Source organism: Lissotriton helveticus, chromosome 3_1 (assembly GCF_964261635.1).
Source record: "Lissotriton helveticus chromosome 3_1, aLisHel1.1, whole genome shotgun sequence".
Taxonomy (NCBI): domain Eukaryota; kingdom Metazoa; phylum Chordata; class Amphibia; order Caudata; family Salamandridae; genus Lissotriton; species Lissotriton helveticus.
The window spans coordinates 1599988673-1600013464 of record NC_136061.1 but is presented as its reverse complement, the minus strand read 5'-3'; the positions used below and the strand labels follow the sequence as shown (position 1 = coordinate 1600013464).

Genomic DNA, 24792 nt, shown 5'->3' with positions numbered 1-24792 from the left:
GTACAAATTGTAATATGCTATTTATTAGTATTATTGAGTGGGGAGAGGGGTGGTCACTTAATGTGTCTTTTTTAAGCACGTTATTTAACCTAGCCAGAATGAAAGAGGATGATAGCTTCAAATGTGATTTCTTGCTTTATTACTTAATGTTTGAATGAGTTTTTCTTAGTATTGGCCAATTCCAAAGCTATCCCTTGGCTGAGTTACATATAAAGACTGCGTTTACAGCCTTGGTTTGCCCCAGACTTTTCACGCAGCCTGAGGAAATTGTTAAGGCTGATTATCTCTGGGTCAAACACAATTTCTTATCTGGTCCTCTCGTTTTTAGAGAGGATCATGAACTATGCAAAACAATTGTTTGGGTTTACTGCTTGACAAAAACAATTATCTCCATCGAACCATACCTGACTTGGGTGAACAGTCTTTACCACCACCAGCTCCTATCCAGGTTCAGGTTGAACTCTTTCCTCCCACTAATCAGCTTTCCTAAAGGTTGGATCGCAGATGGCTTTTTAGGCCCATGTGAATGTGAGAAAAAAACGTCAGTGTAGTCTATTACACATGTAATAATGTTCTGTAGCGTATAAACCCTATCTAGGAAAAGGTTCCTGGTCCCTACCCTGAGAGAGGCTCAGTTCCAACAAGTAAGGCCAGCAATGCTCTTTCTCGCTATGTTGGGAGATATTCGTACCTGTATAAATATGGGTTACTTTTTAAGTAACATTGTTAAGATCCGAGGTGCCTGGCCTCAACTCTCTGTATTTTTGCAAGCTTTTATAATATTTGCACGCACTAGATTTGTCCCTCTTATGTTTATGTGGCAACTGGATTAATTGCATCAACTGTACCTGTCTTGTTATATACGTTTCAAGTTACGCGAACATATATTATATGTGTACTTTTTAGTATCTTTTATATGCTTTTATCTGTTTATATCATTTATGGTTATTTATTTAACCGAATAAAGAATGTATCCATCTATCTTTCAGTACACTAGTACATTTAGTTTAACATGTAATAATGGACTACGTTGGGAAGTGCTAAATGCTTACTTTCGAAGGCTGGTCAAATATGTTTGCCTTTGTTTCACAGATTGTAAATACTGACTCCAAACCAACAATAAACAAATAATATACTTCAGACTGCTTTTAGAGAATACTGTCAACGAGCTGAGTAATTTCAAGGAACATTTAATCTTTTCCATTGTTGTAGACCTATGCTCACCTCATCTCTTCTATTCAAGTTCAGAGAGACTAAGCCCAGTGGGCATAGTTCCATACCTTATTTATTCACCATTCAGCTGAGGGTATGTCTGCAGCACCCCACTGCATATTTATACAGTATAAAAATCACATACATTTGTGATTTGCTGGATATGCCTCAAGACGGATTTCTGGCGAGTGGCACATTTAAAATATAAAAAATTCAAAATAAAATATTGTATTTGGAGGATTCGTGGCCAAATGCTTTCTAAACCAACAACTGTCTCTGGTATCCGGGGACATGCACCCTAAATAACCGTAACATTAAGAGAAAAGTACAGATCTAATGGTATAGTTAAAAATGTTTGCCATTGTACAATGTAGAATGAGCAAGTTTTGATGAACAACATTCAGTGTGTATTGTAAAGGTATATTTTTCATTCTTCTGTTCAAAGTATTGTCTTATCCTTACTGTCTCGCAACATCTAGCTTGGCAAAGCAAAGTAGATTTGATCCGAAAAGTGAGTAAGAATTCCCAGAAGTTGTATAGGCAGTGGTGCCTGTGCCGCTTTAAATGTTACCGATGTTAAACAGTGAAAACTTGTCTTGTACGTGACCAACGCATCATCTACCATGCCTCCCAGATGCTCCTAAGCTGCAGGGTCCAGTGGCTGTGTACACATGGGAAGGAAATGCCGTCAACATCACGTGCGAAGTTTTTGCTTACCCCAGTGCCGTTGTTTCTTGGTTCCGAGATGGGCAGGCCCTGCCGAGCTCCAACTACAGCAACATCAAGATCTACAACACCCCATCTGCCAGCTTTCTCGAGGTAAGCAAAGTCAGCTTGTTTGTCTGATGGAATCTCTGCTTATAAACTAGTCCTTCCAAGTTAGGCTGTGTGATTTGTTCTTTTTTAATTTTTAAAATTTTTGTTATGTATTTACTTATATGATTGACAATTCTTTACACTTTGACATTTCATTAAACATAAACACTTGTTAGTGGTGTCATTCTGATTGGACCTCATGACCCTTAGTCCAAAAATGGTAAGCCCTAAAAATTACATTTGGGAGATGAAAAACAAGACTTTCGTTGGTTTAGGCGACAGCAACATCATTTCATACTAGAGATAATTGTAAGAGTTAGTGTGATGCCATTCCTTAAGAGTGTATTGTGATAAATGAGGTAGTCAATTCTGAGCAGTTAAATGATTTCCTAGATGTGGAATTTGTAAACTTCATTATATTTTTATGTTCAATTATTGATATAGTGCGCTAAATTATCACAGGCAGTACAAGCTTTGTGATCACTGTGGAGACTCTGTACATGCGCACACGCCACCTGTTGCATCAATGCCATAGAACAGCGATAGACTCAAAAAGCCAACTATACATGTGCTACAGTACCAAGGCTACCATACTTTTTTATTCACAGTATGCATAGTTTTAGCTTAACATTAATGAATACGTTCTACAGATGAGTCTCAAACACCCTATCCACCCCTAGGACTCAGTAAGTAAAGCAAATTACAATTCTACTATAGCAGCATATCCTATCTTACTATACTGGATGTGCTTTATCAGTACCTTCAACAATGAAGTAACTGCATAGGGAGTTTGCCTTCTAGCATACAATTTTCTCCTTCAAGAGGGCTATATTCACATGCTTGAATCATTTTCCATTATTGTCATGCTGAGAATCCCTGGTAACTATAAATAGCAGTGAACAGTGTTAATATGGCCATAGGTCCATAGGCCTTCACAACAGTGTTTTTTTAATTACACATCCACCTCAATTGAAGCAACTCCTACTTTGACCATTGATGTGAAAGATGCTAAGCTCTTCTACACCCCCTAGAGGCCACCAAATCTCAGATGTTTACTGCATGTTGTGTGTTGAGGAAGTCCCTTAGTAGGTTTCTGCTCTGATCTGATACAAACCTTATCCTGATACTTTCTGGCCTGCCCTAGAGAGTATCAAGCCTCATCCTCAGCTTTTAGTGCACTGCAAGTTGTTTTTGAGCTGCTTTTCTGGGAAATCTCCATTCTTATGGACCAGGGAGACTTTTCCCCTTCACTAACTATCATGACTAACAAAGAACTCCTGCTCTACCTGTCGTCAGAAAAAGATCTACACTCATGGCCCGCAACAACAATGTATTAATTGCCTTTATCCAGCACACAAGGCTTCACGCTGCAACATTTGTAAAACCTTTCCTTCAAAGGCTCAGCAGGATAAAGATAGGAGTTTGGCCCTCTAAGTGCTGTAAAGGAAGAAACACCATCCTTCTAAGGGAGATTTCCCTTCATCTGGGATGGTTCTGTGAAAAGTACGCCACCAAGAACATCCATGAAGGTGGCACAAGAGTGGAAACGTGGAGTTTCCAGAGTTCGACTTACATCCTAAAGCACCTCTAGCCACCTCCTCACTGAAAAAGACTGGAGTCTCTGCAGGAAAATGCGCTAGACAGAATGAATACTCCACTCCCTGCCAGTAACTTCTGTGTCATCGTTATTGATGCCACTCCCATTGTCACCTATGAGGTAGGCCTCGTTGCAGTCTATGAAGAGATCATTATCGTCGATGACATCACCAAAGACGTCTTTACCCCTGTCGTTGCCTTCATTTGTTCAACAATCATCTCATTGACAGAGACCTTTCCTTCCTCGTCTACAATGTCAACCTCCCCATGACACTGTCTTTGGTTGTCTATTTTTTATCAGTCACTTTTTCATCAGTATAGATGACAGCAAGCCTTCCCACTCAAATTCTGGATTGGAATGAGATTTTGGGGACTAGGATATCTCTGAGACTGCTGATAGCTTTATGCAGTTGGATGTGTGTTACTTCCTGGATTTTGAGGGAGATTCCTTGGATGAAGAGGAACCTTATCATGGGTATTACCGTGAATCACAGACTTTTGTAGCTGATAACGCTTCTCAAGCCTATGCACCTCATTGTTGGTATACAGACTCTGAGGTAATGCAGGTGCCTGTTGCATTTTTGCTTACCTCACAACAGGTGATGGACACCTCTTAAAGATTTCTCCCTCAGCAGCCTGCCAGGCAACCCATGTCTGCCCTGCCTCCACCACCACTACCTCTTTTCCCAAATGTCTCCTTTGCCACCTCCATCCCCTCCATCTCCGATGGACCAGCATCAAAGGGTAGCCACTCCACCACGAATCCCGCCAACTCCTAAGGATATGGGAGATGAGAACTCATTGGATTAAGTGTTTTCCTATTAGGAGGAAGAGGTAGAACTAATAGACAATGGAAGTAATGAGGAGTAGGCTGATTATATCATACCAAACGAAGGTGAGAAGTCACCCATCCAACCAGATTTATCTCAGAGTGACTTAGTCACTTTCCATGCGATGATAAAGAGAGCAGCTTAAATAATTCAATCTCCAAATGGTTTCAGTGGAGCAGCAAAGCGCCCTGAATGACTTCCAGGAGCAGCCATGTAAAGTTACTAGGTTCATATCTATACTGGACCTTGTTGAGTCAGAAGACCAAAAGTGTATGAAAATGCCAGTCGCTGTTGCAGCAGTGGTGCCCCATTTTGAAAATAAGCAAAACTCAACCCCGGTGTCCTACAAGCCATCCCAACTCCGTTATCATGTCTGCAGCCCAGATCAAATAAACTGATCACCTCAATTTCTACACTCCGTGGTAGGGATGGCAGCGCATAGATAATTTGAGCCATAGATGTGGTTCATGGCGGCAACATCAATCAGTGTCTCAAATGTCTTGGCCCATTATGATCACAAAATGTGGCATGACTTCCCACCAGTATTCACCTTCATACTGGAGGATAAGAGGGTGAGTGCTAAAGCTATCATCAAAGAGAGTGCAATAACATCATCAGCAATCATGATATGGCAATGGATGTTTCAAACGCAAGCTTTTGCCAGTTGGCCAGAGTGGCTCTATCAGGAAGATAGGGATAGCTGAGATCTACACCTTTCCATCCAAAAGTCCAAGAAAAAATACTGGCTACGCTGTTTGGAATCAGCCTGTTTGGAAAGCCTGTTGGTGTCTTGCAGAGTTTTAAAACAGATACGGATGTGGTAAAATCTCCTGGCATCCTCAAGTATCATCGTCCTTGCTGAACAACTTTTACGTGGCTCTTAAAGAATCCTTGCCAATAGTGGAGGCTTCAATCAGTACAGTGGTTAAGGCTGGGAAAGTTATCCCCAAAACAGCCTGAATATGACCAGGGCTATGCACCTACCAGAAACCAAAGGATATGGTTGATCTTCTGTACAGAAGAGGAGTGCCTTTCAAACTTGCTCCCAAGACAACAAAAAACAAGCTTGACTCCTCATAACGGGCATCCCCTTCTCACTCTCCCCTTTCAACATCCTTTTAGACTGGAAGCACCGGATATACTTTTGGTTTTCAGTGGTGGACAGAGCTATCAAATCAAGGCGCTTTCAGTCTGCCTCAAAGCAGGACCGCAAATATTTACCAAGTTCTTAGTGCTGGTTGCGGCTTTCATCAAAGGACAGGCCATCAAGTGTACCCCTTCTTGGACAACTGGCTCATGAAGACACCATCAAGGGAAGAAGCAAATGCTTCTACAGTCCCCTTTACCTCTCTATTTCACAGGCTAGGTCTGACACTGAACATCAACAAGTCCTCTACGGAACCACAGACAAAGCTTGCATTATTAGGAGCGATGCTTGACATGCGGTAAGGAACGTTTTTTCCTTTGGCTAACAGACTGGTAAAGCTTCAATCCATGGTAAAGACCTGCTCGGTGAAGCAGTAAGTCTCATGTCAAGCGGTATACATCTCTGCTGGGCCTGATATCCTCTTGTATAACTCTTGCACTGTTTTGCAGGGTCCGGCACTGGTCCACCAAGAATTGAACAGCCGATCGAGGCTAGTTCACAGTACATGGGAGGACACAGTCACACCACAAGGTGCCTGAAACAGGCACAGATATGGTGGCAGTTCCCTTCAAATCTCAGCACAGGGTTCCTATTCCATCCATTTTACAATTTGGGCACTCTGGGACAGGCAGTCCTCCACAGCCTGTTTCAGTAAAAGTGAACCGGGCTCTTGTTTCATTATAGTTGTTATGTACTGCTTTCTGTTCTGTTTCAGACATGTGAATATATAAAAGATCCCATGCTCAAAGCGAAATGTGTTTCTTACCTATAACTCCAGCATTAGTTTCTTTCATATATTCGTGTGATATTCCCTGGTCAGAGGCTCATTTAGTATGTAATCTAATAACACTTTGAGCAGTGAAATGTGATTTATGTTGGGCTTTCGGGAGGGGGTACTAGGAGAGCTTAGCAGCTTCCACCGTCATTGGCCAAAGTTCAGGTTGCTTCAAATTGGGAGAATATGTTACTACACAAACAATGTTGTTGTGGTTTATGGCCATTTTAACTCTGTATACTGCTAGATTCTCAGTCTTGTGTCAGGGAATGATTTAAGCATATGAATATCTGAAAGATACCAACAACAGAGAACTGGAGATGCAGGTAAGTAAATACATTTCTTTCATAGTAGAATTAAGTTCTTACATGCAAAATACTACCTTCTATGTTATGATATGACCAATTTGCAAATCTTCTTCTATAAGTGGCTATTAGGTGCACAAATATATTTGCCACTTAAAAAAACATTTAGTTTAGTGAATTACATAGCTTGAATTTGGACTTACTGATGATTTTGGAGACATAATGTTACACTAATAGCAGGTAATTTCCAAAGTAAGTAAATCAACTCACCTGAGCTGGCTATAGGCATTTCAAGGGTGGGTTACCTTAGAAGGATTTGGGATTCCATAGTCAATGAGGGCCATATTATCAAGAAAGGGCGATACATTATCGCCGCTATTATCGACAGGAAACTGCCGCTAAAGTGGCGATAATGGGCTTGATAATATGCCTTTGTGAATTTCCATAGAAGCCCAGGTTCTGGTGTTAACCTGGGCTTCTATGGGAATTCACAAGGGCATATTATCAAGCCCATTATCGCCGCTTTAGCAGCAGTTTCCTGCCGATAAAAGCGGCGATAAAGTATCGCCCTTTCTTGATAATATGCCCCTCAGTTATATTTCACTCCGATAATGGTCAAAGATATATGTATTAGTCAGTGACAGGAGTAAACCAGTTTTCACGGTCCTAAGGGAGAGGTACCATATGCAAAATTATTAGAAGCATACAGGAAGCGGTTTCTCTGTGGGAAAAATAGTTTTATTCATTTTGAAAAGGTGCATTTACCCAAGTGTGCATTTGCTTTATTTACATTTTCATAAATGTTTACATATGTGAATTCTCATGGGAAGCGGCGACAGTCTTTTCTCAGGAGTATTTCTGAAATTCTTTCTAATTTCCAAGAAAGTTGGAAATTTACTCCAAACTTTATTGTAACCTTGCCATAGCAAATTTCCAATGTTTTTAGATTATTTCAACCTTATAAGCCATCTAGAAATATTGTTAACAGAGCACTGTTCATTTCAATGACCCACATGTGTAACTTACCTAGTAATGGATAGGTATTTGCAGAAATTCATGCAATTAACCAATAAATTACACTTACAGTACGGGCTTTGAGTAAAAGTCCCAAAAAAATTATTACAAATACATTAGAAGGTTTACTCAAAGCTAACATGGAAGAATAGCACTAAGAAACTTGCACTATTGGGACAGGTGAACCATAACCAAACTAGTGTACTATTAATAAAGAGATAAAACGGCTACTGTATATTTACCTAACACTTGTGTTAACTTCAAATTTCTTCCAGGTTGTCCCAGATTCCGAAAACGATTTTGGCAACTACAACTGCACAGCAGTCAACCGCATTGGGCAGGAGTCTTCGGAGTTCATCCTCGTTCCAGCTGGTGAGTCTGTCTGACGTTTCTCTGACAGGAATTGTAAATTTGCAACTTAAAGATTGCATGCAGACTATGGAACCCATTAGAGGGAAATTAACCAGTACACAACCAGGTGGCACTCTGCTACCTGGTTGGGACCCCGATGATGAAGCAATGCACCAACCAGGTTGGTGTGTGAGGGGTCTTTTAAAACACCAAGTGTGTCCCTGTTTCAGGCCACGAAAACAGTGACTAAAACTATCACATAGTGGGCTAGACCACATTGTTTATTTACTTATTAACAACACCACCACCATCAATACCACCACCAATACCACCATTACCAATACCAACACCACCAATTCCATCACCACCAATACCACCACATTCACCACTAGCAATCCAATATCGCCAATACCACAGCCATTTCCACAATCACCACCAATACCACCACCACCACCACAACTAATACCACCACCAATACCACCACCACCAACAATACCAGTACCGCCACTAATACCACAGCCACAGCCACCACAAATATCACCACCACCAATACCATTACTAACAATACCAGTACCACCACCACCAATACCAGTACCACCACCTCAGCGCCTCTCGCTCACTAGTAATAGCACTGTACGAGGCCGGAGCTGCATCCGAGACCATACCTCACTACCTCCATGCCTGTAAGAAAGCACAGCCCGCCCTGCACCAGGAGGTGAGGTCAGGGCCCTACTACAGCTGGAGTGTTTTTTATTAGGCCAAAGATAGCAATGACATTACGCAATACCACACTGCACACTCAAATCACGGAGAGGGCAGGAAATAACCCCCCCCCCCCCTTCCTCCTGAGCTGCAACAGTGTAATCGCAGAGAGAAAGGTGTTGGAGCACTTTATTTGTGTTTATAGGTGGGATCATATGTAATTCTAATGTCACACTTTGTGTCTGTGTAATTTACAACGCTTACACATCTTCTTCACTGCACTATTTATCACTGCTTTGAAGACGTCGCAGGCGGGTCTCTTCCTCTGATATTTACAATCTAACAAGCGGTCGAGAAGGCCCTTTATTCCAATGCAATAGGTCTCGCATATGCGAGAGTTTAAGCTATTAGTATTGTAAATGACAATGCCTTTTATTATGTGTTTTAAAACCAAAAACATAAATAAAAGGCATTGTCATTTACAATGCCAATAGCTCAAACTTGCGCGAATTCAAGACCTATTGCATTGCAAATGCTTGTTTTTCTTTACTCTTCCTCTCCCCTTACCAACTGAGATTCTGCTTATCATACATGCAGGATCCTTCGTTTTTTAGCCTTGAGGAGATTCTGCTATTTTGTGAGATTCATGTAATTTTCTTTAATAAAGCTTGCACCATTCTAAACCCTATGGGTGAGTCAGGGGTCATTATATTGTTAGTGTATGGCTGCAGTGTGTAGGAGAAGCTATCAGGGGGTGCTTGAAGATACGGCAAGTAGCACTGCAGGGGTATGCAAACAAGGTTTCTTTGACTCAGAATTCCCTGTGTAGCTGTTGGCAATTTGTGGGTCCTGACTACTGTATTGTGATGTTCCCAATATTTGGTGATACAAACCTCCCATTGGAACAGAAGTGAATATAGTGAATACAATTTCCTTAACCATGTCTGAGTCCGTGGCTTCTCAAATGAACAAACCCAAAGCCAGTTAGGTGTAATGTTCAAAGCTCCTCAAAAAGACCCAGTGTACAACTTGCTCTCCTTCCAGGTATGACACGCATAAAAATAGCTCTTTACGTGAGTGGTAATCGCTCACGCTGCGAACTCCTGACAGCAGCTGAATTGACTTTTGCCAGTAAGTTGTTACGCCGTGCTTCAGTGGCATGTCTGCCATCCATGCAAGGAGCTGAATGCCGTCAGCATAGTATTCTTGAAGCGGGTTAACATCTGAGGGTTCCACCAACGATAGAAATGAGGTGATTGCAAGGGGTCAGCTGCCAGCAGTGATTGATGGAGGATGGAAAATCGAAGGCTGCTCAGTTCCTTATTAATGGCAGCATGCAGGTACTGTTGCCGTGTGGCTTGCACAGAAGGAACCAACGAGGTTAAGCGGAATCACAAGGGCTGTGGTTTTTTTGTGTTGAAGTTAAAGTGTTTGAATAAAAGAGTAGACAGGTGTACGTTACAACACTCGTTGCCTGTTGATTATCTGTTTTTACAGAAATCAAGATGTTTTACTTTTGACATTCAAAGATGTAGGAATCCTTGCCTCTGTGTGCTGTGCTTAAAATGTATCCACTTTTCCTGGCATGTAAACCAGGCAGTCACAGTACACAGGTTTAGTCTTCAGCTCCCTGGTGTTCCTTTCAGGTTACTTTTCTGGAAAAGGGTAAAGAGCACTGACATTTAGTAACGCTCATGATCCAAATTTGGAAATATAGATGTTATATCATAAATATTAGGCAATTCAAATGTTGGCATGTTGCGGGCCTACACACGCCAGGGGACCTGTATAGGGATGGTACTGTGGCAACATACGACATGTTGACGGAAAAGGATGGTCTACCTCTGGGTCAATTTTTATTTCACTGATTTCCACACTGGGGATCCGCCGGGGAAATATGTCCACCTAACTGCCCATCCATCTCACTATCTAATATTTACACGTGATGGGTAGGGGCAGACACATTATACGTTGGTTCTCTGATTCCCTCCACTCCCACACTATTGCACAGCTCCTCACTCTGCGACAATGCTGGGACTTTACACCCCCTTGCACTGATAATCAATAGGACACCTTAAGGACTTAAGACACGTGCAGCACAACACACGGTTTAGGCTTATTCATCTTTATATAGTTCACAGGGCTTAGCTCAACCTGCAAATGTAAATCGATATTATCACACAGAGGACGCAGTTGCCCATGTTGCACCCACATAGACGCTGACTTGATACATATGCTTTGGGCCTGCTCTTGCTTACATAACTACTGGACCAGCATCACACCAAGTTACCTGCATGCACTGAGCGCCCGGATCTGCACAAGTGAGAAGTATGCCTCCGGGATTCTATCGTAGGCACAAGAAACACATGGTGACTTCCCGCTTTCTAGACTTGGGTTTCATAATGGCTAAGTGTCTTATTACCCATAGATGGAAATCCTCTGAACCCCCCACAGGTTCGCAGCTTGGGAGTGCTCGATGCTCGATGCTCAATCGGGCACAATCCAAAAGTGTAGCATAGAGAGGCTGAGAAAGTATCCCATGGCCACTTACTAGGATACTATTTTATCTGACTTGCAGTATTATCACTCACATGAGGCAGAAGATAGGGCAGATATTGTGGTACCAGCTTGGGATACGTAGACTAAGGTTGTTGGCTGATGCTAATAGTCTTGTTCATCATGATGCCCTTCACGCTCACACACTTTTCCGAGTTCATTGGCAGTGGGCATTTAACACAGCATCTGTCAGAGATGGAGGATGGGAGAAGTGGTGGCAGGTCACCAGGCCGTGGGGCCTTTTAACTTGTTTCGTTAGTTCTAGCTAAATTTCTATCAAATGTATGAATCTGTTTCCAATGTCACGTGATTTGCCTGGCGTTCCGCCTCATCTACTTGTAGATTGCAAGGGTTGCCTTACAGACGTCCCATTATACACACCTCTTGGATGGGTGTCCTAATTTAGTGCTAAGCTCTAGTGTTCATCCTATCGTACGGCTTTGCTTGAACTTACTCACCACTGTAACTCAGCTGTATTAGTGACTTTAGATGATTATCATATCCTGCCTGAATTCTATGTCCTCATGCCTTCCAATGTATAATATGCTATCCGTGACTTGCAGTGTCATGATATAAATGAAAAACTTCAATAAACAGATTCAAACCAACAAAGAAATCTAGTGCCTACTAAATGAGGGATAGGGAACCAAGATTACAGACAAAAAGGCAACACTGTCCAGATGATCTTCAGCAAATCCAGATCATTCGTTCATGGTATCCCACTGTTTTTCCGACCAGATAGAAAGACTTTGACCCCTGCCTGCTCCCTTGTAAAGTTTGATTTCCGTTATGCTTCATGTGCTTCTGGTGAGGTGCCAACATGACGCCTGAACAATGTCCTCTCACTTCTCCCTAGATCTTGATTATAGTAATGAAGGAATACATGTACAATTTAATTAAATTTGCTGGCATTCTTAACTCACTTAACTGCCCTTGTTAGTAAGTGTCATTTGGAACACTTCTGCATAGGAAACAAATAACAAACAGTTGGATATTAGGAATATTTCCCTCTCTTCTCAAGTATTCCATACATTATTGCTGGACAAGACAGTCCTGACTAAGGCAAGTAACACCGCACTTGTGTTTTATTTTAACAAGTAAAGATGGAGATAGTTCTTTTCAATTGATTGGTACTGCTGTAAGACGGAAATAGTTCATGGGAACTTCGTTTCAACCGTGCACTATGCAGAAACAATTGATTGGGTGGAATAAGTGTCTCAGCAACTTGAACTCTCCTTTGGTGGCTACCTTATTTCACACCTTTGGTGTCCTGGCTCGAGAAGCAGGGGAAGTAGAAGGTGCAACCTCATCACCTCCAGTTTACCAGTGTCCCCCATCCCATTTCTGATTACTCACAAACATGGCACCTCTTCACTCGTGTGCCCAGCCCTTTGAACTCCATCAACACTTTCAAAAGCCCTACCTATTCTATCATCAGGGAATACCCCACACCCCATATTCCCTATTTTTGCCCTGGACCATGATAATCCGGGGTGCACCCAAAATTCTGGCCCTTGTTTTTCAAATATAATGTATTGGTCATCCCTTGTTAAACACTTTTTCATTGTGCTTTCTTTTATTGTGTTGATCTTAAATTGTATGCTGTTGTATGTACATCATTTCTGTTTTCGATGCACAACTAGATGTGATTTGCATTTGCAGTGTACTTGCTCTAACAATGGTACTTGTCTCTTCTTCGTCTAAGATACTCCATCCTCTCCTTCAATTCTGAAATTGGAGCCCTACTCCAGCAGTGCAAAGATGGAATTTGATGAGCCTGATGCCACTGGTGGAGTTCCCATCCTGAAATATCGTGCAGAGTGGAAGGTACTTGGAGAAGGGGAGTGGAGTTCTAGAATGTACGACGCCAAAGAAGGTAAATTAGACACGTTTCCCGTTAATGTATGAACATGCATCTGTGCACTCATTTTATGTGATTTATTGTCGTTACTTGCACTGAAGAGAGAGATTGCTGCTTGGCTATCACTAGAAAGTGTACAACTCCTTCATAAAGGTTTTCTCCTGCTGCACCTATGTGTATTTTCAATTGCTGGGGGACCCAGACAGAGAATTATAGATATCGTGCTGTGTTTTTTTATTACAATCCCAAATCACGCAAATTAGAGACCTAACTTTACAGCTAAGGTACATTTCTTAGCACAAACTGTTGTGGAAGAAATTGTGAGGCATTCAGTATGGCTGTATTTTTTTCTGAAACGCCAGTAGTGCTGGTACTAAGGCACGCCTTCAGGTTAATATCTGCCGTAGGCGGTTATATTTGATTTCATAGAAACATGATTTAATGAAATACCATTACTGAGAAACCATTTCATCTAAACTGTTTAATGGAAATTTTCAGAATGAATGGCATTTACCATTACATAGAAGCCAATTCATAGAAAGTCTTTTTGGTCGAAATTGGCTTTTGAGTGCTTATTTTTTAAGTGTAAATGCAATGGTTCAAGGTCTTAATTTCAGAAACAGTTTTGTTGGAAATATGTATTTCAGTGCTTTACTTCAGGCGACATTATTTAATATTTATATTGTTTAAATTGTCAGACAATTACCTCAGATGCTTTTAATTCTCTGACCGATCACCACCTGTAATCACCATGCATCGCTGACCCCTCACACCCCCTAAACACTAACAATCCCAGCCCCCTATAGCTCCTCACCACACCTAAATAACACTCATCCCTGAAGCCTAAAATCCCATTTTACCCTAGAAAGCCACCTTCCCTGGATCATAAAATGTCTTACTACCCCATAACTCCACCCATTTCTTAACCTAAAACCTCTTTGTACGCCTAAACTACAGCCATCCCATACCCCTCAAAACACCTCAACCCACCCATCCATGAACCCTAAAAAAAACTCTCACTGCCCTTAAACTGTGTTTTATTGGTCTTAAGAAACAAAACAAAAACAATAAATAAGGAACATACAGTGAAACAGTTTCATAGACACACATAAGGTCCCAATAAAATGACGCAAAAGTAACTACAGAACTGGGTACATTCCTCATGTTAAGCATTACAGTCTCAGATATAACCAGATAGTGGAAAGTGCATCCTTTTAAAGGAACCAAGTCCTCTCATTAACGCGGAAAAACCAAATGCGGTGTTCATCTGCCTCCCCTACGCCATGAAATCTCTCAACCCCTGACCTACTCGCCTCACCCTAGTGCCCAACCAACCAATACCCATGCAACGTTTCACAAGGGAGAGAGCCAGCTGAGCGAGTTTGATGGGGATTTTCCATCCTTTAGGTCGATCTACCATGCCCAGCAGGCGGGCAATCGGCATTAGAGGGATCTTTACCCCAGTGGCATCCTCAGTTTTCGGTAGCACCTGCCCCCAGAAGCTTTGGACATCAGTGCATTCCAAGGTCAAATGCAAAAAGGTAAAGGTACTGTGCGTGCGCAATAAAGCTACTGCACAAGCCCAATTGGTGTCCAAAACGGGCTTCCCCAACTCATGCTCAAAGCTCTTCGTGCCTTGTGTATGTCGCCTTTGAGGGCCATGTAGAAGTGCTTAATCAAGTGTCTCCCCTCCCCCCAGCACCTCCGAGTGCTCCGGCGCCACAGGAAAATCACTCCACACCTCCTTCGACACACTCTTCAGTTTGGTGTAGTGTAAAAAAATGACCTGGGCCAACTCTGAAGGAGTCCTGGGCATCCTGAAATATGATGTAAGCTTCCCCACAATAAAGATCCCCAGCCACCTGGCTTCCCCCGTCTCTCCATTGTTCCATGGATATGTCGGCATCAATAGCATAAAAGGGTGCAAGGTCTCACAGTTGCAGCTCTCTGTCAAAGGGAGCTCTTTGGATAATTTTCTGAACCACCTTTCTCCCAGATCTTAGCTGTAACCGTAACCAGATATGGCATTGGGTGCTCTGACCTGCCCCCTCGCATCAACAACTCCCAGTCCTATCCACCAGCAGCCGCTTCTTCCGGTTGTTTGGCTCCGCCAACCATCGTGCAGCATGTTGCAGATGCACTGCATAATAATAATAATGCTGGATACCTGGGACGGCCAATCCTTCATGTCTCTTTTGAGCACTGCCAATGCTACCCGACTAAGCTTCCAAGCCCAAATCAGGGAAGCCAGCAGGCTGTCCAGTCTGCGAAAAAACCTGGCTTCAAGCGGTAAAAGTGAGTTTTGAACGAGGTACAGGCAGATCAGGAGAAATACCATCTTTGCTAAGGTTGCTCTACCCATCACAGAAAGACGGAGTTTGTCCCAGAACTCAATTAAAGTCTCAAGACCACGAAAGCCTCTGTCTACATCTATCTACATTCCTGGCCCTGCGCTCTGACTTGGTGTACGTAACCCAAATCCCCAGGTAACAAAACCCTTCCGTTTCCCAGCGGAGTCCCACAAGTGGCAACCGATAAATATGTTTCCCAACTAGGCCACCCAAGGGGAACAGAAGTGACTTGCCGATATTAACTTTAAGGCCGGAGACCTCACCAAAAGCTCCCAAGTACTGCATTAAGAGCAGTACCGATTCCTCAGGGGATCCGACATAAATGAACGAGTCATCCGTGTATAATGAAGCAACATGAGTGAAGTAACCAACCCGGTTACCCCAGGGTTCCATCTCTCTATGCAACAACAAAGCAACAGGTTAAAGTGCAAGCACAAACAGAATGAGTGATAGAGGACACCCCGTCTAGTGCACTACTAACCAGCCACAGCCCGGAGAGCCCTAATACATATGGAGGGCTCAGTGTACAGGAGTTTTATCCAGGCACAGAAGTTGGGTCCAATCCCCATACCTCTCAGCATGGCCATTAAGTAGCCCCATTCAACCATTTCAAAGGCCTTTTTGAGGTCAATGGAGACCAAGTCCATCCCCTCTGCGCTGTTCAAGGTGGTATGTACTGCATTGGTGAGTCTACGCAGATTGTAGGTGGTAATACGTGCCAGCATAAAGCTGCTTTGGTCCTCACCAACCAACTCATGAACCGCAACCTGGATGCCAGAATTGTACACAATATCTTAAGATTTGTATTAAGCATGGTTAGGGGCTTATATGAGCAAAATTCGACAAGGTCTCCGCCAGGTTTCAGCATCCAGCACACAATCCCCTCCGGTAAGGTTGCTGGAAGAAGCCCCCCCCTTTCCTCAAGAAAGACCTCCAATAATTTCTCCTTGAGCACAGTAAAGTAAGCCTGATAAAACTCCACTGGAAATCCATCCCCACCTGGAGCTTTGGATCTATTTGTCGTTTTTATAGCAGTATCCACCTCCGCCTAGGTGACCTCCTCCTCTAAATCCTGCCTAAGGGCTTGCTGCAACTACAGTAGCCAAGCTCGAGCCAGAAACCTATCTATTTCCCCCTCTCCCCCTCAGGGTCTTGCTTACTATTTTAAAGTGAAAGTAAAGCAGACAAAATATGCGACCATCTGGCCTGCTGTTCCACCTGAACATTCCGGATAAGCACAATGGGAGGTATCTCCTATCCCACGTTTGAGGATCCAAACCAGTATTTTGATCAAATTATCTTCCTCCCTGTGATATGATTTAAGGTTAGTTCCATCCAGAGGGTCTCAGAGGTCATATTAGCACAGGCATGCTCACCTTTGCCGAACCTGCCTTGTGCTTTTGCAAGTGTCCAAATCTTCCCTCTTGTATATTAAGATCGGCTTCTAGTCTGCTACACAACCCGCAGACTGTACCTATACACTCTACTCTTACTACCACCTTAAGCGCCTCCCATTCAACATCTCTAGTGTCCATGGGCCCCCACTTCACCTCCAGATAGCTCTCCAAAGATGTTTTCAATGCCTCCAGACAAACTGTGTCTCTTAAGAGATTAGGAGGCATCCGCCAGCTTCTAACTGACAAAGCGTGTCTCCCCAAGTCAGGGCTACCAACACAGAGGCATGATCCTAGAGGATCGCCCAAAATGCATCTGCACTTAACAGTGAATGAGCAACCCCTCCCACCAAAAAGCAGTCTAGGCGACTATAGGATATTGTGTCTGAGAGTGGCAGGTGTACTTATACCCCACCGGGTACAGCACCTGCCAGCCATCCAGCAACCCAAATTTACGCATCACTGCCTGGATGGAGCCCACCATTAGAGGTTTTATACCCCCTTCCAGATGGGAAGCAATCCACTCACCATCCAAAATGCAATTAAAATCACGGCCCAGAATATGGGTGAACCCACACTACCCTCCAAAAGGTCCTAGAGGCCAGAATAGATATTAGGGGTATATGTTTGGTATCGTAATAGCCTTGCCACCCAGAGTGGCCTACAGAAACAGATAGCTCCCCTCCACATATGATTTGCAATAATGATGGCTAAAGGGAACATCCAAATGAGCATCTCCCTGGTGTACGAGCAATAAGAGGCAGAGAACAGCTGACCACTCCATTTCCTACCAAATTTCTGCATTTCCACTCGCACGAGTTGCGTCTCCTGAAGATCAGCTATTTGCAATTTGTGTCGCCTGGGGATTGAATAGACCCTAAAATGCTTGGAATAATCTCTGAGCCCACTGACATTCCATGTGACACTATTTATCTGATCAACCATAAGGTTAGTATATCCCCATCTGCAGCCCCATTTGCCACAGTTTCCTCACTGGACCCTGCCGCATGGTCCACTAGTAAGGGGATGGTATGTACTGTATACTTCCTGGCACTGGAACAAAAAATAAACACCCTAAACAGTGGGGTCAAAGAGCAAAAAAGCAGTCCCAACTTCCCCCACCCCGGATAAACAGTATATCAACAACTTACCATAGTGCAAAAATACATTTCCTGCTCTCAGGACCCACAGTATAAACTCAGAATCCCGAACCATTGCCTACCACTACACGTGGAGAGGCATCTCAAGAGCCCAAGTAGATGACCGCCACCTCAGGTGCACACTAAGAATGTTATATCAAACCAGAACATCGCTCCCCTAACCAATGATCTTCCAGTAGTTGCCCTGTCAGCAGCAAAAAGCCCCCCAGGGCAGACAATGTGAAAACATAGAACCGTGAACATGGAATATTTCAATCAGATCAGAGGATTGTCCTGACCCTGAAGAGGCTCCATAGCAGACTCTGAGCCCCCCAGCCCCGACCGTCAATCCATGGAAGCCAGGACATGGTTGTCCTGGATGACAACCCTGGGTGCTCTACACCTCTCCCATGGGACTGTCTGCTGTCAAGCACACTCTCCATTCCAGTCCTTCGTATTGGTCCGCCAGGCCCAGCAAACTCCTGAGTCCCAGGTCTCCAGGAGCTTGTTCTCTCTCTGGACATTTTATCCCAAACCTCCAACTACTGCCACACATCATCTGGATTGTCAAAGAAATGAAGCTTGCCTCCTGACAACACCCTCAGTCTAGCAGGATACTATAACATATAGTGGAGACTCATTGATGTAAGATTGGCCTTGACCTCTGGGAAAGTTTTTCGGGCTTACTGCGCATTATTGGGGTAGTCGGCGTAAATGGAGATCTTTACGTTCTCGTACCTGGCAGTATCAGTATTTCTAGCCATGCGGAGAATGCGGTCTCTTACCTTGCAATTCAGTATGGCGGCAGTGGCCCCTGATGGGGCAGAGCCACCAAAGTCCGATGAGCTCTCTCGATGGTGTACATAGGGTAGAATCTGCTGGGATTGAGTGTGTATTACAGATCCTTTTTTCAACAAAGAGTTTGGCTGCACTCCCCTCCGCCCGCTCTGGGAATCCCAGGAGGTGCACGCTGTTCCGCTGTGACCTTCCCTCCGCATCCTCCATCCGCAGCTCCAGGGCAGCCGCGCTGGACTTGACCGCCGCAACCTGTTTCCGCAAAGTAGCCACCTCAGCTTGGGGCTCCACTATAGAGCCACTCGGACCTTGTCAGACACCTTTTCGAGGTCTGTGCACAGCAAGTTGACCTCAACGGCCATGATTTCAATCTTGTTTTCCAGGGCCACTCTAGGACCCTGAATGGCTGCCAACAAGTCTGCTGTTGTGGACTCCCCAGCGGGGAGCTCTCTATCTTGCTCCCCCTGCCAGTGCGTTCCTCTGCGGTAGCCTGGACTGCTTATTTCTCCCCATGGGGAAAAACATAGGGCCTCAGCAGCACCCCGAGCCTGGATCCCCGGGCCGCCCACAAGGCACGACTCAGAGAATCCGGTAAGCCCCTCCCTGTAGCAGGTCGGATCCTGTGATATTCCATCTCTTAGGTAGAAGCTGTTCCTCGGTGCAACAAAGAGGTCGCGGTGTGGGCCCCTACCACTCAGCAAAGTCCACCACTGTCGCGGGCATTTCCCTCCTCCGTTATCAGCACAGAAGCCCCCAGAGGGCCATCAACCAGCATAGTGGCTCTACCCTGTCGTAGTTCTGATTTAAGTGCCCCTTGGCCCCAGGACAGAGAGGTCACAACAGCACCCAAAACCGCCAGTTAGGCAGCAGTAGCCAGGAGCCGATGGGATTACACACTTTACACATCTGATCGGCATGACACTTTGGGAAGTTATTAAGTACACTCCCGCAAATGTTTCTGGCAAAAAAAAAAAAAAAAAAAATGTGTTAAATATCGGCCACCCGGCCACCCAGGGCCCTCATAATCTTTCCAATACTGAACGTTTACAGTTTACGGTGCGACTCGCTTTTGCAAAGACCATCATCAAAGCACAAGGACAATCGCTTCAAGTGTGTGGACTAGATTTGGGGAATCCGTTCTTCTTACATGGACAACTGTATGTGGCCAGCTCGCGCGTCGGAAAACCTTCTGATTTATTCGTGTACGCAACATTTACAGTTTCCGGTGCGACTCGCTTTTGCAATGACCATCAACAAAGCACAAGGACAATCGCTGCAAGTGTGTGGACTAGATTTGGAGCTTCTCACATGGACAACTGTATGTGGCCAGCTCACGCGCCGGAAAACCTTCTGATTTATTCGTGTACGCACCAGACGGAAAAACAAAAAATAACGTGTATCCACAAGCACTCGAATAAATAAACAGAATTAAAACAACACTTTAAAATGTTTTCCATATTAAAATGAATAAGTTTCAATAAAAATGACACAATGTAAATTGAATGTTATCATAACAAGTTTCCTTAAATTTCCTTTCTTCTGAGATCGCAACAACGTGCGACGGGTACGCTAGTTTACAGATAAATGCAGTATTTATTTTTAAATGTGAATAAAAACGGACATTGGGTTGCTTTTTGAGTAATTCTGAATACTGTCTGCCATGACTCCCAGGCCAATGGCTGTGTGGGATGATAGGTAAGAGGGCTAAAAAAGAAAGGAATTTTAGTAAAGAGGTTTTAACAGCAGTACATATGCACAACGTTGATACTGAAATATGCATATTTTCTTAACAGTGCATTGATATATCTTCTGTGGGGGTTTACAACATTGAACCCTAGTAGGCATTCAAGCATGAGTGCATATTTACCTGTTAAATAAATGTGGAAATATACTAGTTACAGCTTCATTTTTCCACAAAACCCAAAATAAATATGGATAAATACAGATAAAATTAGCAAAAAATGTATATGGATTAATACAGACGGAAATGTCAAAATAATAAATACCATAAAACCGGGATCCCTAAATAAAATGTACATTAACATTTGTCAAGAGGTCCTGCATCTCTAGACATGGATGGAACAGCAAGGCATATCCCTGGTGGTTCAACACCTGCCAGGTTCCCTGAATGGACAAACTCAGCCATCGATGCCTAGAGGATCACGAGTGGCGTCTCCATCCGGAGGTGGCATAAGATCTTTCAGCAGTGGAGAGAGCCTTGGTTAGATCTGTTTTCCTCAGCAGGGAACGTGCAATGTCAGCAGTTTTGCACGCTGGAGTTTCCAAGGCCCCTCTCGCTCAGACATGCTTTTCCTCCCGAGTGGAGCGCAGGTTGTCTTGAATGCTTTTCTGCTCATACCACTCCTTCCCAGAGTTCTCAAGAAGATCAGGAACGATTGGGCCCAAGTCATCCTTGTTGCTCCTGTCTGGGCAAGGAGAGTATGGTATCCTAAGCTTCTGCAAATGAGCATCGGTCCTCCGATCAGGGTCCCCCTTCGGGAGGATCTTCTGTCACAGCAGCAGGGGAGGGTTCTCTATCTGAACCTGTCAAATCTACTCATTCTTGCGTGGAGATTGAGTGATGGCAGTTGATAGCTTTCAACCTTCCTCCCAAAGTTTGTAATGGTATTTTGGCAGCCTGGCGTTCCTCCACTACGATGATATACGCCTGCTGGTGGAAGAAATGTGTAATATATTGTATAGAGAAGTCTATCAACCCTCTTTCTGCTTCCCTTTCTGATGTTTTACTTTTTATTTTGGCCCTTGCTCAGTAGGGTTCTGCTCTGGGTACACTGAACGGGCATTTGTCTGCTTTCCTAAGGCTGCCAGACCAACATTCTTTATCTAAGTCACCCACTGTACATAGATTCCTAAAGGCCTTGTACATATATTTCCACCTTCCCCCTTCATTATGCCTCAGTGGGACCTTAATTTGGTTCTCATCTACCTCGTGTGCTTCTTTCAAGCCCCTGCACAATTGCTCCCTACGGCTGCTTACACTTCCTTCTTAGTGGCAATCACATCTGCCAGGAGGGTGAGCGAGCTGAAGGCTCTTTCGTCCAAGCCTCGTTTTTTAAAGATATTCCCTGATGAATTGGTGCTTCGCACTAGAGCCTCTTTCCTCCCTAAAGTGGTAACACCTTTTTACATGTGGGACAATATGTTACCTTGCTCACATTCTACGCTTCTCCGCCTCCAAATGGACAGATCTTTCATGAAATTACATGCTTGAAACATGCCATCAATCATTTTCAAGCGTGAAGTCCAACAAAAAAAGTATATTAAACATAGCCTGCAAAGGCTACAAAACATTCACTCAATTATTCTGTTCATATCATTTGAAAAGTACTCAACTTCAGCCTATCAGATTGCAGCACTGATCATTGACAGTGACTTCTGTGAAGGCCAGACAACTCTGTTAACATTCTTTTCTGTATTACATCGATAGAGGAAATGCCGGCAAAGAGACCAACGACGACACCATTAACTAAATCCCAAAAGATCACATTGATTACAGAAAAAAGTGTGGTTGCTGTCCGAACATATGAAACCAAGCATAGTGTCATCCCTGACACCAAATACCTACTGGACATCTGACAATGACAAGCCCTTGGACATGCCTATAGCCCTGCAAACATTCTTGTTAAGTATCAAGAGGATAGTGAGGAGTATATCGAGGGTGAATGTATATTTCCACCCAAGGCTGAGAATCCTCTGGCAGCCAACAAAAGACCTATTCAATATTTTAAGAAATGTGAACCATATTGCCAACAGATACAATACTAAAAAGAGATCATACAAGTTCAGCGAGCTTAATGGCTCATGTTGACTGATTACTTTATAAGGTTCCTACAACCTTCAGAAACAAAATCACAAAATCAACCATATTTGCCACTACACCTGCAAGCTCTGTAGACATGTCCACCTCCTCCTTGAGCACCACATGTTTTGCCATTGCTTCCAAGTCCAAATTCACAACAAGCCCATACTTTACCTTCAAGACCCGGATCACTACAGTGAAAGGTGACACCTACTCGTAGGACGAATGTGAAATAGGTGAAGTACAGTAGGACCAAAACTGTGGTTCAGAATAGCATGGTTATTTAGCACCTATTTCCCCACCAGCTGCTCCACAACCAGAAGACTCACTGCCGGATGACATAGGATATTTTCATGCTGTTTTAGAAAGAACATCTAAAAGATTTAATCTGCAAATACAAATCAAAAAGCAAATTGGTTGAGCGAACACTACCTTTTTTAGATGTTTGCTGGTACTTCAGATTTTACATGGACAAAACTAAGGATATAAGAACATCCAACAAACTTTGTCCCTTTAGGCTACCTGGGCAGGGCCCACACCCTTATAAGCAGGACATTGCCTGCTGACCGGCCTGCATACTTTTTTTTGTAAGACAGCTAAGCATCTCCTTGGAGGTAGGGTGATGGTGCATTCCAACAGAAGCATGTCTGCAACAGTTGTACTGTGTGCAGATGTGCTTCTTCCAGATGTTTGCTGTGCAGCTACATTGAAAAGCGGGCTCATTCACCAAGCGCTAATGCTAGGACCTAACTACAGGTAACTGACTATTTAAACACTGTTTATTGTTATTTTAAAAGCGGAAATACTCAGCTTGGTGACGGGGTTTGATTCAACCTTGTGAATGTATGAAAATTACCAAAACTAGAGGACTGGTGTTACAGTACAGTACAGTAACACAATTCTGGCTAATGATTAGTACAGAATGCTGAAGTGAGTGAAATTGATGAGAGGTGGGTCATTCTTGGAACTGGGTGATTGAGCCATTTTATCCCTGAGGGTGTGGCAGGGTTCACTCTGCTGGCCTGGACGTTGGCAAGTGTGAATCTAAGATACGACAAGCATTGGCATAGCCAAAAGGTCTCGCCTTTGGGACCTTGTAAGTATTTGACCATGCTGCACACTATCTACTAATTGTTGCCCTCCTATTTCAGCTTTTGCAGGGTAGAAGCTGAGAGGAGACTACAGGCTCTGGCAAGCTTGGCTTGGGATAAATAGGGAAAAGGGCAGTATTCAATTATTTGCAACAGGCATTGAGCACTTTGCTTACATTTTATATTTCACTCTGAAAGAAAAGAAATGAAGGCTTACATATGATTTTACTTCTTAATAAATAGTAATCATAGAAGCTAAGGATGGTGAATAGTGCAGTGGGTGGAGTGCGGGCTGGGAAGGCCGCCATTGTGGAAAAGAGTGTGGAAAAAGGCACTTAAGCAGGTAAAGAGCGGTGAGGAGGAGGGAGGGTGATTGCAGAAAGGGTGGGGCATCGAGAGCCAACTCACGGTGTGAAGCAAAAGACAAGGGCACAACAGGTAAAGAAAATGTGTGACAATTCACAAAAACGAGAACAAGGCAAAAAACAAAGGCCCACTAATAGTTAAAAGGCAGAAAAAAAAGATGGGTGAAAATACAGTGAAAACACTTGGTAAGAAATGAGTGAAAACTGTATTTTCTTTAATGTGAGTACTTCAAATAGATGACGAATGCTTCTTGATCAACGTCCCTCCAGCAGGTCTCCCTTCCCCCACGGCTCCCTCTGCAAACATGAATTAAACAACATTTTCTGACGACTTGACATCTTTGAATCAAATGGAGGAATTTGTTGTTTACACCTAGACTGAAATAAAAAGGCAACTTCTTTTCTGAAAAAGAATATGATTTAGCTTTGCCTTACAAGCAGGAAGTAATTGATGGCTGGCCTCTGGGAGTGCTAGGAGCTGGGGGACTGTGTGTGAGCAGACACGGGAAGCACAAGTGGCGGAGGTGCTGGCAGGAGAGAGTTGGATTTACAGACGCAGCAGTGCCACCTGGGGCTCTTGGAGCACCAGAAAAAAATAAGCCTGCAGAAAGTGGGATTGCGTCTTCCACACCCTCCGCCTGCCCCTCCAGTGATTGCAAATACTGCGGAAGA

At 43.6% G+C, this 24792-nt stretch overlaps 1 protein-coding gene across 6 annotated transcripts in view; it reads left to right on the top strand.

The window, feature by feature from the left end:
• Positions 1–24792, top strand: part of NCAM1 (neural cell adhesion molecule 1) — a 792292-nt gene that overhangs the window by 599699 nt on the left and 167801 nt on the right. For all 6 annotated transcript variants that reach the window (XM_078682361.1, XM_078682362.1, XM_078682363.1 and 3 more), the window contains 3 exons: positions 1847–2031; positions 7971–8067; positions 13010–13180. In XM_078682361.1, the coding sequence (XP_078538487.1) occupies positions 1847–2031; positions 7971–8067; positions 13010–13180 (453 nt within the window). The remainder of the gene's footprint in view (positions 1–1846; positions 2032–7970; positions 8068–13009; positions 13181–24792) is intronic.